At 37.3% G+C, this 12,956-nt stretch overlaps 1 protein-coding gene across 3 annotated transcripts in view; it reads right to left on the bottom strand.

Moving 5' to 3' along the window:
- Window positions 1–3,620: 3,620 nt before the first annotated feature.
- The window catches only part of LOC143283703 (protein FAM234B-like), a 35,929-nt gene continuing 26,593 nt past the window's right edge, over window positions 3,621–12,956 (bottom strand). For all 3 annotated transcript variants that reach the window (XM_076589970.1, XM_076589961.1, XM_076589954.1), the window contains exon 14: window positions 3,621–12,106. In XM_076589970.1, coding sequence (XP_076446085.1) covers window positions 11,847–12,106 — 260 coding nt within the window. In that variant the 3' untranslated portion in view covers window positions 3,621–11,846. The remainder of the gene's footprint in view (window positions 12,107–12,956) is intronic.

Raw genomic sequence — 12,956 nt, 5'->3', positions numbered from 1 at the left:
TACAAATACAAGTAACACACAAGAAATTATATCGAAAAACAACAATAGCAAATAAATATACACATATGATACTGACACAATTATGACATGGAAAGCGACATCTTTACATCATTAACTTAATTCAGGAAGAAAAGAGCGAGAGTAAGAACCACACACACACGCAAACACATACACAGATATGAACAGATAGCTGGATAAAGGTAACAGTCGAGAGAGGGAGAACAGAGACAGATACTCAGAAGGACAAAGAGAGTCCACACTTAGAAAGACTGGCACAGGTATATATAGGCAGATACAAGGATAATAATATCAAAACGTGAAGGGATCATATTTTTTCTATCAAATATTCCTTAAGTGCTTTTTTGAATGTTTGCATCAGGCGACATGACTTCACAGAAGAAAGGAAACCATTCCATAACGCTCTCCCTGAATATGTTAAACTAGATTTATGTAAATCGTTTCGGGGTCGTGGAAAAGATAGTTTGTGAGTATGTCTAATTTAATTCATAATAAAATTCTGGAATATTTTCTTTGGGGCCAACTATACTGTACATACACATACATTTGTAAAGTAACAGTCAACTTATGAGCGGAAGAATGTCTAAATTTCTGTAATCAGTATTTGTTAGAATATTAGATTTCAGCTTAATCAGTTTTATAACTCTGTTGTACAAACGGATGATGTGTTTAAGGTTAGTGGATGCATAGTTTATGAGAGATAGAATGTGTGCATGAAAAAATAGTTTCCTTAAATGAAGATTAAGAAAATATTTAACCTTGCTAAGTTGGAATATTCTTTTGAATTTTTCCCCCTAGAAAGCAATATGAGCAGACCATGACAGGTCAGTCTATTATGACCCCTGATACTTTATGATGTAACTTCTTCAATGTTTGCCCTCTGAATGTATAAAGGTATAAAGGAGGTATGCATTTTTTGTCGCTTCTGTTGTGTGGGCGCATACATACATTTGGTTTTGCTTGTATTTAGGGATGTGTAGTTTAACTAAGTCCATTTGAACAAACTATTTATATTGTTCTGAAGATCATTTACAAGTTCAGTAGGATTATTATTTGACTGAAGTGAGGTGTCGTCCGCGAACATTTCAATGTGCATTGTATATGTTATGGCAAGTCATTTATATAGATGGAAAATAAAAGTGGTCCAAGCACCGATCCTTGTGGTACACCAAATTTTACAGGCAGTAAATCACACCTGCTGGAACCGATTTCAACCAACTGATGACCGTCACTGAGAAAGAAGAAAAAAAAATTCAAAGCAGCATTTGACAAATTGTAATGTGTAAGTTTTCTGACAAGAAGAGAGTGGTTAGTTATGTCAAAGGCCTTGGTGAAGTCAACAAAGAGAATACATGTGAACACATTATTGTTTATATTTGAAAGACATCTTTGAATAATTTGTATAAGAGCTGTGTGACAGGAGTGGTTTTCTCGAAAACCTGACTGGTTTTCGTGTATCAGATCATATATATATATACTTCTTGATACAGGAATGAAGGTGAGATTGAATATCTTTCAAGTGGTTTGGACAAAAAAGACAGAACAGAAATAGGTCTGTAATTGGAGGGATTATCGCAGTCGCCTGCTTTGTACAGAGGTATAACCTTAGCTTGCTTAAATCTTAATGGGAAATGCTGTTTATAAATACATAAATTATAGACATAGGTGAGTGTCTTTAGTATTTTACTATTGATTTCATCTAAGTTTCTTGTTCCAGACTGTTTCAGACGCAGTAAGCTAGCTATTAAATACTTCATTTACTGTTGTCACTGTTGGTATATCAAAGATGGCTGGGCTGTTTTTCGAGTCACAGTATTGTTTCAGTAATTTTAGTTCGTTTTCACTTGTTTTATCATTTATATTGTTGGCAATGTTAGCAAAACTATAGTTTAATTTTTCTAGTGATATTTCTTTTATTTGGTTATGTAAATTATTAGACATTGAGTTTTTGTTAGCCAAGATATTAATGGCTTTCCAAACTTTTTTTTCGAATTCTGGGAAGAAGACGCTAAATTTTGAAATATTTAATAATATTTTTTTGCTTCATAGAATTCACTTCTTTCTTTGTTTTCTATACAATCCTTTTTTTTCTTAGATCTGTGGTAGTAATTGCTTAATTCAATTTCATTATCTACTTCCTTTTTCAACCACGGAGGTTCAGTTTTATGTTTCATTCTTTTTCTTATAAAAGAAACATGTCGATCATCCGCACGGTGACACTGAATTGAATGTGTTTACCCAAAAGTTAATGGCATCGGCGGGATTTCTCATTTGATAAACATGTTCTAAACCAGAATGAAGCAAATCATTGATGAATGTATTCTTTTCGAAATGGGTGAAACTTCTGTAAAAAAAAAAAAATTCTTTAGGACCTGATTTAGGAATTTTAACACATTTCTTTTTCCAAGTTTGATGCTGAAACAGACGAATGGCCACTACTGCCAGTTTGAACAGAACATGTTTCCACTATATTTGATTTTGTGTTGACGTAATTGTGGTCAATGAGAGTTTCAGTGTGATCAGTGAGATGTGTAGGGCAACTGATTATTTGTTATTGTCCATACATATAGCATAACTAATATTCCATTTTGTTCCAGGTACTATCAAATCAATGTTAAGATCTCCCATGAGAATAATTTCTTTAGACTCAAGAATAGCTGCATCCATCATAAAATTAAACTTGTCTTACCAGTCAACAGTTTTGGCTGGGTTTCTGGTACAGGAATCCTATCATAATAGGTTTGCAACGTTTAAGTTTAATTTATATCCAGACAGATTCAATGCCATGATCTTCTTCTAGAAGTGTATAATGATGATGATGACGATGATAATTAATATAATAATAATAACAACAGTTCAGTTTCTATTGTGCCTTTCAATAAAATACAACATAAAGAAACAGTACATAAAAATGATGATCACACACACACACACATATTAGTGCTTCAAAACATAACAGCGACTTTGTTGGAGTTTGTCAACCACGTGCATGCTGCACTATCGCATGTGTTAGTGATGCCCTCCAGACACAACAAACCAATGAACTCTAGGCTGAACAAACCAAGCTGACAAGCATGCGCACACGGGAACTTATTCGGGAAAACCCCTTTCTTTAAATAAGAACAAAGGTGTTGTCAAGAACTATTTGTCAGAAGTCCATTCCCATTAATACCGACTTTGCTGCGGCAGAAGTCTTGACATTCAAAGTCCAGACATTGTGCTTTACGCCCAACGTACGCAAGTCAGTGCCCATGAATAAAGCCCCGGCCTCGGTTTGGAGTCGCTTACATTGTCTGCAGGCAACCGAAGTTTGAAACTTGGATTTTTTCATGACTGATGTAGGCAAACACAGCATAGCTGCATGATTCCATTGTTAGATGTTAAGCGCCTGTACCATCAATTTCTGAAAGGAATTTTTACATACTCGAGATGATTGAAATGTTGTTTTTCATCCAGTTATGAAAGGATTACAGTTCAATCGGTAATTCTACTTATATATTTTGTTTCAGGAAATAATCACACCTGGGTTGGCTGCACTTTTCTGCTTCTGTGTTGTACGAGTCACACACACACACACACACACACACACTTCAGGCGGTTGAACTCAAGGTGGCAGTTGAACAGCTGATTACCTTCTGTTGAAAATTAATGGTGATTAAACAACAGAATTTATTACCATGTCTGCATGATCATAGCAAAACATTATAATATCATGAACAACATCTATCATGTCCACATGATCATGACAAATTAATGGTGATTAAACAAATATTACCATGTCCACATGATCACGGTAAAACAATAATAAAAAAAACAACAACAAGAAACAGCATCAACCATGTCCACATGATCATGGTGAAATAATGTCAATGAAGCAAAACAACATCTGCCATGTCCACATGACCATGGCAAGTTAGTAATGGTTACACAAAATTACAGATTTATCATTAAAACATAATGTATTACAGAATGCATAAAAAAAGGAATTACCTGCAGTTTGAAGGAACTCGCAGAAAATGAACCAGCAACCAGTGGAATTTCTCCACAGATAAAATCATGCAATTCTGTGAAGTTCTTCCACACACAAATATATCTACACATAAGAATGAAATCATAATCAAGATGTTTTCTTAATTAGCAAGGGGTTGGTAGCTATATGTTTTCCTAAAATAACGAAAATAATATTCAATGTATGGGGCCTTGTGAACACAACCCCATAATGAGTCCTTAAAACAACAGCAATAAACAAACACACACAAAGATACCAACACACACCTCAGGACTAAGATGTTCCCACAGGCGCTTGTGCCCGCTGCCTGTCAGCCTCACACACACATTCAGCCGGTGAACCTAAGTAACCGAAAACAAGTTTACAATCATCAGCACCTAAAAACACTAGTCCATATCTCAAAATGACTGGACATTAGGGAACATCCAAGCCATCGGAAACCTGCTATACAAAGGAACAGTACTCCAACCTCAGCTTAGTACAATGCTCTCTTTCTTTCTCTCACAGACACACACACTCAGAATCTTCGTCAGCAACACCAGGATCAGTATCAGGATCTGTACGTCACAGAGGCCAATAGGGCCATCATCGCAACGGAACTTGGGAGAGCACATGCAAAACAACAACAACAACAACAAAAAAACAACAACTGCTACTGTTATTGATGGGAAACAGTAGCTGGCAGGGGTCTTTTGATGGCCGCTTTGAATGCTGCGGTCGCCCCTGCTCTCACAACTCCTTCCTCCAGCTGATTCCATTCACAAAGAATGAATTCTTTAGCTGGTCTGTCCTGCAGAATGGAATGACATAGCCCTTGCTGTTGTTGAAAGTTCTTCTTTCTACTATATTGTCTATATCATGGTCTTTATAAGATGTAAGCTTGGATCTTCTGCTGGTCTTGCTTGCAGGTGTCAAGAACTTTCCTGGTGGTAAGGCCGGTATTTGATTGTCAACAATCCTAAACATTGTTGTACATCATATGGTTTTACAATGATCTTATAAAGGTGGTAAATTCCAGCGTTGAACGGACAAGTGAAATATATGCCAATCGGCAGCTTTTTGGAGGGCAGTTCCTCTGGTTACATCTGAGAAAGCTGAGTGAGCAGTTGGCTCTTTTGCAGATGTCATTTGAGATCTGTACTCCCAGATATGGATTTTGTTGAACTTGTAGTACAACTCCATTTAGTTTGTAAATTTATGGAGATTTTCCTTTGCTGGACAGAATGTAGCATTTCTGTGCATTAAATCACATTCCCCAGTCTTTCGCCCATACTTCCAGACTATCCAGGTCTTTCTGTAGGGTGATATGGTCTTGGAAGGAGTGGATTTCTCGGTACAGGAGGCAGTCATCTGTAGGAAGGCATACTGTTGATTTTGTGGATTGTGGCAGGTTGTTTATGTAACAGAGGAAGAGTAAAGGACCCAGTACTGTACCTTGGGGAACACCTGATATCACCTCTGTTTCCTCAGATTGCTCTCCTTCCTGGATCACTCTCATTTTACACCGGGTCAGGAAGTTCTAGAACCATGTATGGATGGGTCCTCCGATCCCGTAGTGATTCAGCTTGTGTAGCAGTCTGTCGTGTGGTACAGTGTCGAAAGCCTTACTGAAATCCAGGATTAGCACGTCTGTCTGGATGTTTGCATCATGCGATTTGAAGAGATCATGCATGGGGGTGAGCAACTGGGTTTCACACGAGTAGCCTCTCCTAAACCCGTGGTTTCTGTCTGTCAGTATATTGTATTTTTGCCAGGTGTCAATGGAGGTGGCAGCTGATAATGTGTTCTAGCAGTTTGCACGCTACCGAGGTCAAGGACACTGGTAGGTAGTTTTCTGCTCTATTCCTGTCGCCTTTCTCGAAGACACTTGAAATGTTTGCTGACAGCCAGTCTATGGGGAGGACTCCAGTGGTTATCGACTGTTTGAATATAATAGTGAGTGACGGGGCAATGGTGTCCGCGCAAGTTTCCAGGACACTAGATGGGATTCCGTCTGGGCCGCAGGCCTTGGAGGGGTTTATGTTCTTTAGGAGTTTAACAATTCCATCTAGCAAAAAGTCTCATTCCTGGCTTACAACTACAGCAAATAATACAGTTTAACAGTACACAAAAAAATTGAACATTCAGCATCTCTCAGCATTTTTACAACAAAAGAATGCGTATATTTTTCTTGTTCTAAATGTCCGCTTCATGCTACAGAACTGTGTTTATACCGGTAACCTTGACACATGAAACCTAGGCCTGGCATGTGTTGCTATCATGGACATATTTTTAGTTGTATATATATCTCAGTGGTCGCTATACTGAAAATTTTATGGATACATACCAGCATATAAACAATCAGTTCTTTTGAGTTGCAAGAAGTGGTCAACAGCAAAAAAATAATTACGTGTAAACGAAAGTGTCTTCTCTTGAAATGAATCTGTTATATCACTGACTAGAAACCGTTCATAACAAAATGAACGTTTAACAATCTTTTATAAATAGCGTTGTTCTTCCATAATAATTTTGTCTCAAGAAAAACAACAAAATCATTCTCCATAAAAGTCTGTATGAGACTTTTGCAAGCAAAAGGCATTTAATATAACAGCATAAAGAATAAAAATGAACAGCACTCTTAAGTAATACCCTGGCAGGCAAATTTTCCAGTCAGACTTTCTTCTGAATAGTATGCCATAAAAATGATTTTCTTAACAAGAAAAATCACCATTCAATCTTCATCCAAACAAGTGGTTTGTAACTTGTTTGTTTTCCTGCAGACAACCAAAACTGATTTTTATCATGGAAAAATCTCACATTCCCCAAGTCTCTTCCCGAACACAAAGCATCTGCTTGCTCTGTGATGTTGTCTCTCCAGTGGTCGGAGCCAAAATGACACAGAGCTCTTAGAAAATACCCAAGGTACCATTTTAATCTTTCCTCAACACACTGTAGTACCCTCAGATTCAGTCCCAACAATACTATTGTTCATAAAATAATAAACATAAAATTTCCTGAAACTCAAACCCAAAGCAAAAACATATAAAAAATTCTTACCAACTAGGCGAAGTTAGGGTGGTATACAAGAATAACGATATTCCTACATTTCTAATGGCAGGAAAATCAACAAAGAATGCTTACAACTCCTCATTAATTAGTTCTAGACATTCCAAGATATTAGTCAACTTGGGTCCCTGATAGCTCACAGAAATAAGCTATGTGGTCAAAGGGAGATAACATATCCCTTCCTCTCAGTTCAGTACAGTCAAAAACGGGCATTCCTGCTGCATATGAGAGGCCAATAAATTATTGTCCTCTCACATGTGCATGCTTCTGACTGTACATGCATGCATTCATATGTGCTTGGATGTATATGACAAACTCAGAATGTGTTGTGCGAGTATTTTGGTAAAATCAATTATGTGTCAAGAGAGACCTGATGCCAACTGTGGACAGTAAGGTACATGCTACATAACAAAATTGGAGAAAGACGAAGCTATCATTAATTTCCATGGCTTCACACACACAGACACATAACACTGTTTGCACATATCAAATCCACCCATACATACACTTCTTACTGAATCAAAAGTTTTCTGACTATGGATGCATGCATGTGAGACAATGTGAGTATATATTTTGTATGGATAGTGCATGTGACCACTTTTTCAATTTGTTTAATTTCTATTCATTGTTAACATGATATTAAACAATTTCTATCATATAGCTTGTCATATAACTAATACCAGATGAAATTTTTAAAAGCAAATAGTCATTACATGGTTCCACTGAAGTAAGTTGGCCACTCTATTCCAGACACTACATAATGTGTGATGGAAATCTGATCTATGAATTCACCAAGTTTTATCAGTGGAATATCTTCCTTGACAACTAGTTTCACAGGATGGATGCTCGGTAAGCATCTGAATGCACTCACGTGGGCGCACTTGAAACATAAAATGTCCATTCTAGCATATCGATGTATCCCCCCTCAGCTTTCACACCTTTTCCCACTCTTCAAAAACCACCGGGTTTCCACATGATGACACTGACTGCACCATGCCTCAAAATATTATAGGTAGGCAGTGGCTGACATACCAGTCTGAGGTCATTGTCTTTCCATCCTGAATTGGTATGGCAGCTACGTGGTAGGGTTTTGAAAAGAAATAAACAACCTTTTGTTTGTCTGCTATTCTGGATCTTCTTAATTTGACACGCAAATTCTCAACTGGGAAACTCTAAAGACTGCTGGCTGTTGCTTCATCTGTTTCGGGATTACACTCAAATACCTGCGTCAAAGTCTCTAATTACAATGTCACAAACGTTATCTGGTCTTTCTCCGTCATTTCTCTAAGGATGCCTGTGCTCAAATAAACCTTTATCTTCTTTTGTTCATCAGACAAATTGTGAGGGACCCCATGTGTACAATGTGGTTCCCAACGACAAGGTGATCATGGAAAATGATATTGATACTTCCTGATGAAATGTTCAGTAAATTATCTGTTTCATCATAGGTAGTCCTAAGATTTTCATCAGTCATTGACCTTACCCAGGACACCTCTGTAATAATGATGGTTACTGGACCTTTTTACATAGCTCACATGCTGTCACTGTGACAGTGGTCCTGCACCATTGCCAACAGGTGGTCGTTGCTTAAGTTGTTCCAGTCTACAGCTGTTCTTACGAAGATTGAGAGTTCAGACTGTTCTGTTTTTATTTCTAGAACCTTTAATGCTCTATCATTTTGCCTGGCTGACCAAGCACCCTACCCTGCAGGACACCAGAGTTAACTGCAGCTTCTCATGATTCCTGGTGTCCTCGCCATCCAAGACAACCTTTATGGTGCGATTTGTAAGGAAGTTCTGGATCCAACAATATATGGAGCCTCTGACACCATAGTGGGACAACGATCAGCTGTGCTGATTAAATGTTAATAATGTTGTATAAACAAGAAAACAATTACATAAAGTGATGTATACGTGCACACACACACACATTCCTGAACAATATCTAAAGGGAGAATAATTTTTTAGCATAATGGAGCACATTATCCCCGATCATCTTGAATAAATCTTTTTTTTTTCATATAATCTTACCAAAAGCTGTCATTTATCAAGATTTATTGTTAACATTTGCTGTCTTGTAAGTCTGCAGTCTTTCCTGAACCTAAAAATATCTTAAATGTTTATGTAGATGCAATAGTTTTTGAGTTTCAGTCATTTTAGTAACGCTACCATCAAAACTGCAGGATCGGACATGCAGAAAATAAGCATTTTCCTCAAAATTTATGACACTGGCATTCAGCCAATAACACTAACAACCAACTAAAAACATATGAGGTCTTCTGCGTACTATATAGATCATATATGAAGAGTTTTGACTATGAGAATGCATTAGTGGCAATTCTAATTGAGTTAAAAACAATGCCATTTGTGAGATTGGCTAAAATCGCAGAATTTTTTGAAAATTCAAAACTCTGTATCTAAAAAACTGTTTGAGATATCAATTTTAAATTTGGTGTGGCATCTTCCTTTATTGCATTCCTTCATTCTTGCAAATATGAGGCTTCTGCATTGAATTTGAAAATTTGGCCGGACCTACCTACTCAAGGGGTCAAATCCAAAAGTCTGCAGATAACAATACACACTCAACTGGGACAGCTTTGCTTGCTTTCTGTCAACTGCAGACTTTTGGATTATATATATATCTCCCACATGCTATGTTGTCTGTTTAACCTAATTATAGTGTTAGAGTTTTTTTAAATTATGAAATGCATTTGTATTTGCAATGAAAGTGTCAGTCAGTTTCTCTCTCAAGACACCTTTCCCACAGGTCTGCCCTGTACACTGTACAATAGCTATAACCCATGGACATAAAAAGTATAACAGCAAATCATCCTTCCTACCTTTCTTAAATCCCACCCACTGATAAAAACAATGAATGAATGACCTTGTAGACAGAAACTACATAACTTGTCTTGTAGTCAACTAATCTTAAACTTCTACACTTATTAATCCAATCAGGTAAAATTTTATAGAATAAAGAAACGATGTACGGAATATTATATGTTTATTTCCACCTGTTTCCATTTCTCTGATGCTACTCATAGTGATAATAGTTCTGATTACAATGCAATACATCAGTCACACATCTACAATATTTATATTCTATTTACAGTTCTGTTTTTCAGTACTTGTATCAGAATGGTGAGTCAAACAGAAACAGAAAATAACATTATAAGAAAAAGAGCGGGTAAAAAAGGGAGAGGGAAAAGACAAAAAAACAAAAAACAAAAAAACCCCCAAACAAACAAAAAACAACAACAAACAAACAACAAAAAAAACCAAGAGAGGCAAGGCCTTCAAGACTCACTTGTGATACACTTAAAAAAAAAATCCAAGCTTTTTATGTATTGAGTATAATTTCAAAATGTAACGTTTAAGATGAGAAAGATCAGTTCAAAGCAAATTAAGTCCCCTTGCATTAACTACAGAGTAATTTCCCTTTTTTACTATCTGCACCAAAATGTTTGCAAAATAAATAAAACTTCCATGCTTAGCAAAAGAAGTTCCTGTTTGAACAAAAAATGATAATAATGACTGCTCTTGTTGTTGGGTCAGAATATCAGATCAAAGTGCCAAGTTTAGAGAATACAAAAAATATAAATATAACAGAAAATGCAGTTTGCATATAATTAGGCTTCATTTTTTTTTGGTGCCCATCCCAGAGGTGCAATATTGTTTTAAACAAGATGACTGGAAGGAACTGAATTTTTCCTATTTTTATGCCTAATATGGTGTTAACTGACAAAATAGTTGCAGAGAAAATGTCAATGTTAAAGTTTACCACGGACACACAGACACACACACACACACAGACAACCGAACACCGGGTTAAAACATAGACTCACTTTGTTTACACAAGTGAGTCAAAAATGGTGGTGGAAGAGAGGGGAGGACAAAAAAGAAAAGCAACTGACACTTCTTTCCAATACAAGCCAACTGACATATCAATGTTTGTCGTTTTTAAGAACAGAGAGAAAATTCTTCTATCAAAATCTACTGGTGCCTAATTCTTCAAAAACAATGCTTGGTCATGTTGACAATCCTGCACACTGCACTGCAAGTCTTTTGTGATTACAGCAGAGTGTACTCAGCTTATATCAGAGATTGAAATAAGCTCACAGCTGGGCCAACAGCTAAGTGAGAGCTGTGTGATCAATCCATTGCAATTGGAATTCATTTACAGCTTAGTCTCTGTAAATGAAACATACTAGGGGGCAAGATTACAATGGCACTTAGTGCTGCAGTCTTGGGGACTAGTTAGCCTTCAGGGACCAGTCCAACAGTGACTGTCCTAAAGCCCTCTTGGCTGAGAGATTGGGCATTTAACTTGGGCAAGACACTATCAACTGTAATCAAATTCTAGCCCAATTGGGAAAACAGCTGTCTCCTCTGATGATCATTGTCAGAAATGACTGACTATCATGAAGACTGAACTGTGACAGGTGGATAGGAGACAGGAACAAAGGCAAAACAGAAAATGACCAGGGAGAGGAAGGGTGTCAGAACGTTGCTCTGAGAATATATCATCCTTGCACAAGTACTACTGCTTCTCTTCGTTACTTTGGACCAGGCCTTCTGCTTCTTTTTGTTATGCACACACGCACATACATGTACACACACACACACACTGACACTCTCAAACACACACATTAAAAACCAAAAACAGCAATGCAAAATAATACACATCAATACTTTGAACGTCTCAATACTCCTTTTCAACTGACACAGTTAAGTCTCTCATACCACCGCAATTCCTTCTGAAATCATTCTTGGCCTCACTGCCTCTTGCGCTGGTTTCTCTTTGGTGGTCTGTACACATTGTCCCTTGAAGACCCCATGAACTGTCTCCAAGGCTGTTCCTTCGCAGGCAACAGTTCTGCCTTCCCCTTCAACACAGCAGCCAAGGATATGCGGGAGATGTAAAGATCACTGCGATCTCTGTCGACACGATAGTTTTCCTCGACCAATGTGGTCACTGACACCTCTGACAGGAGGAATTCTAGTTCTCCATCCCCATCCACATCTGCTACAGCTCCTGGTCAAAACAGGTACACAAACTTGAGATAGAAAACTATGACAGGAAGGATCAAAGCATGGCACACAAACCAATGAGAAGAGAAGCTGAAATAAAATGCACTCACACGTAAGCATGCATACGCTTTTTTTTTTTTTTTTGGTAATGAAGAACATCTTATTTTTTATTTAGCATATCTAACTCAAAACAATTGTTTGACACTAACTTTTTTCCTACACTGACCAGTATTTTCCTGGCATATGGTTTGGGTTTCTCATAACAAGCTGATCCAAACTCCAATCAAATAGCTGACCCACCAAAGCCTTTGGTTTCTGTTTTTTTTTACAAAACTGGATGGATTCAGTGTAAAAACACACAAAGCTCATTTGCTGAAGTCTTTTCAGCTCTGTTTCTTTTAACCCTTTTAAAACTTAAAAAACAGCTATTCAAAGTATAAAAAAAAAAAAAAATGCAGATGACATTTATTTATGATTCTTCTTTATGAGTGTCCATATTTATTATGATTCGACAACATAATTCAGGTATCTAAGGTGACATCTTATGTATTTCACAAATTCATTTTTTTTGCAGACATGCACTGACAAAGTGGTCTTGTCTCTTGGCTCGGCATGTGGGCTAAGGGAGGTCACCGCGGCCAGCCCTGCACTTCAGATACAAGCCACAGTTGCGTCCCATTCTTCAGCTGCATTTTTGGCAAGTCGAAGCCAAAACAGTTGGACATGTGCTCAAGTCATGGCTTGAAATAGTTTCAGTGAGAAGTAAAAATACAACTGTTATAATGAAACTGATTGCGTTTATTGGATAAAGGCCACTGAAACCCCAATGTCTAAAACCAAATTTCTGAATATCA

Source organism: Babylonia areolata, chromosome 1, assembly GCF_041734735.1.
Source record: "Babylonia areolata isolate BAREFJ2019XMU chromosome 1, ASM4173473v1, whole genome shotgun sequence".
In the NCBI taxonomy this organism is placed as follows: Eukaryota; Metazoa; Mollusca; class Gastropoda; order Neogastropoda; family Buccinidae; genus Babylonia; species Babylonia areolata.
The sequence above is the reverse complement of the archived record's forward strand: the minus strand, read 5'-3'. Positions and strand labels throughout refer to the sequence as shown.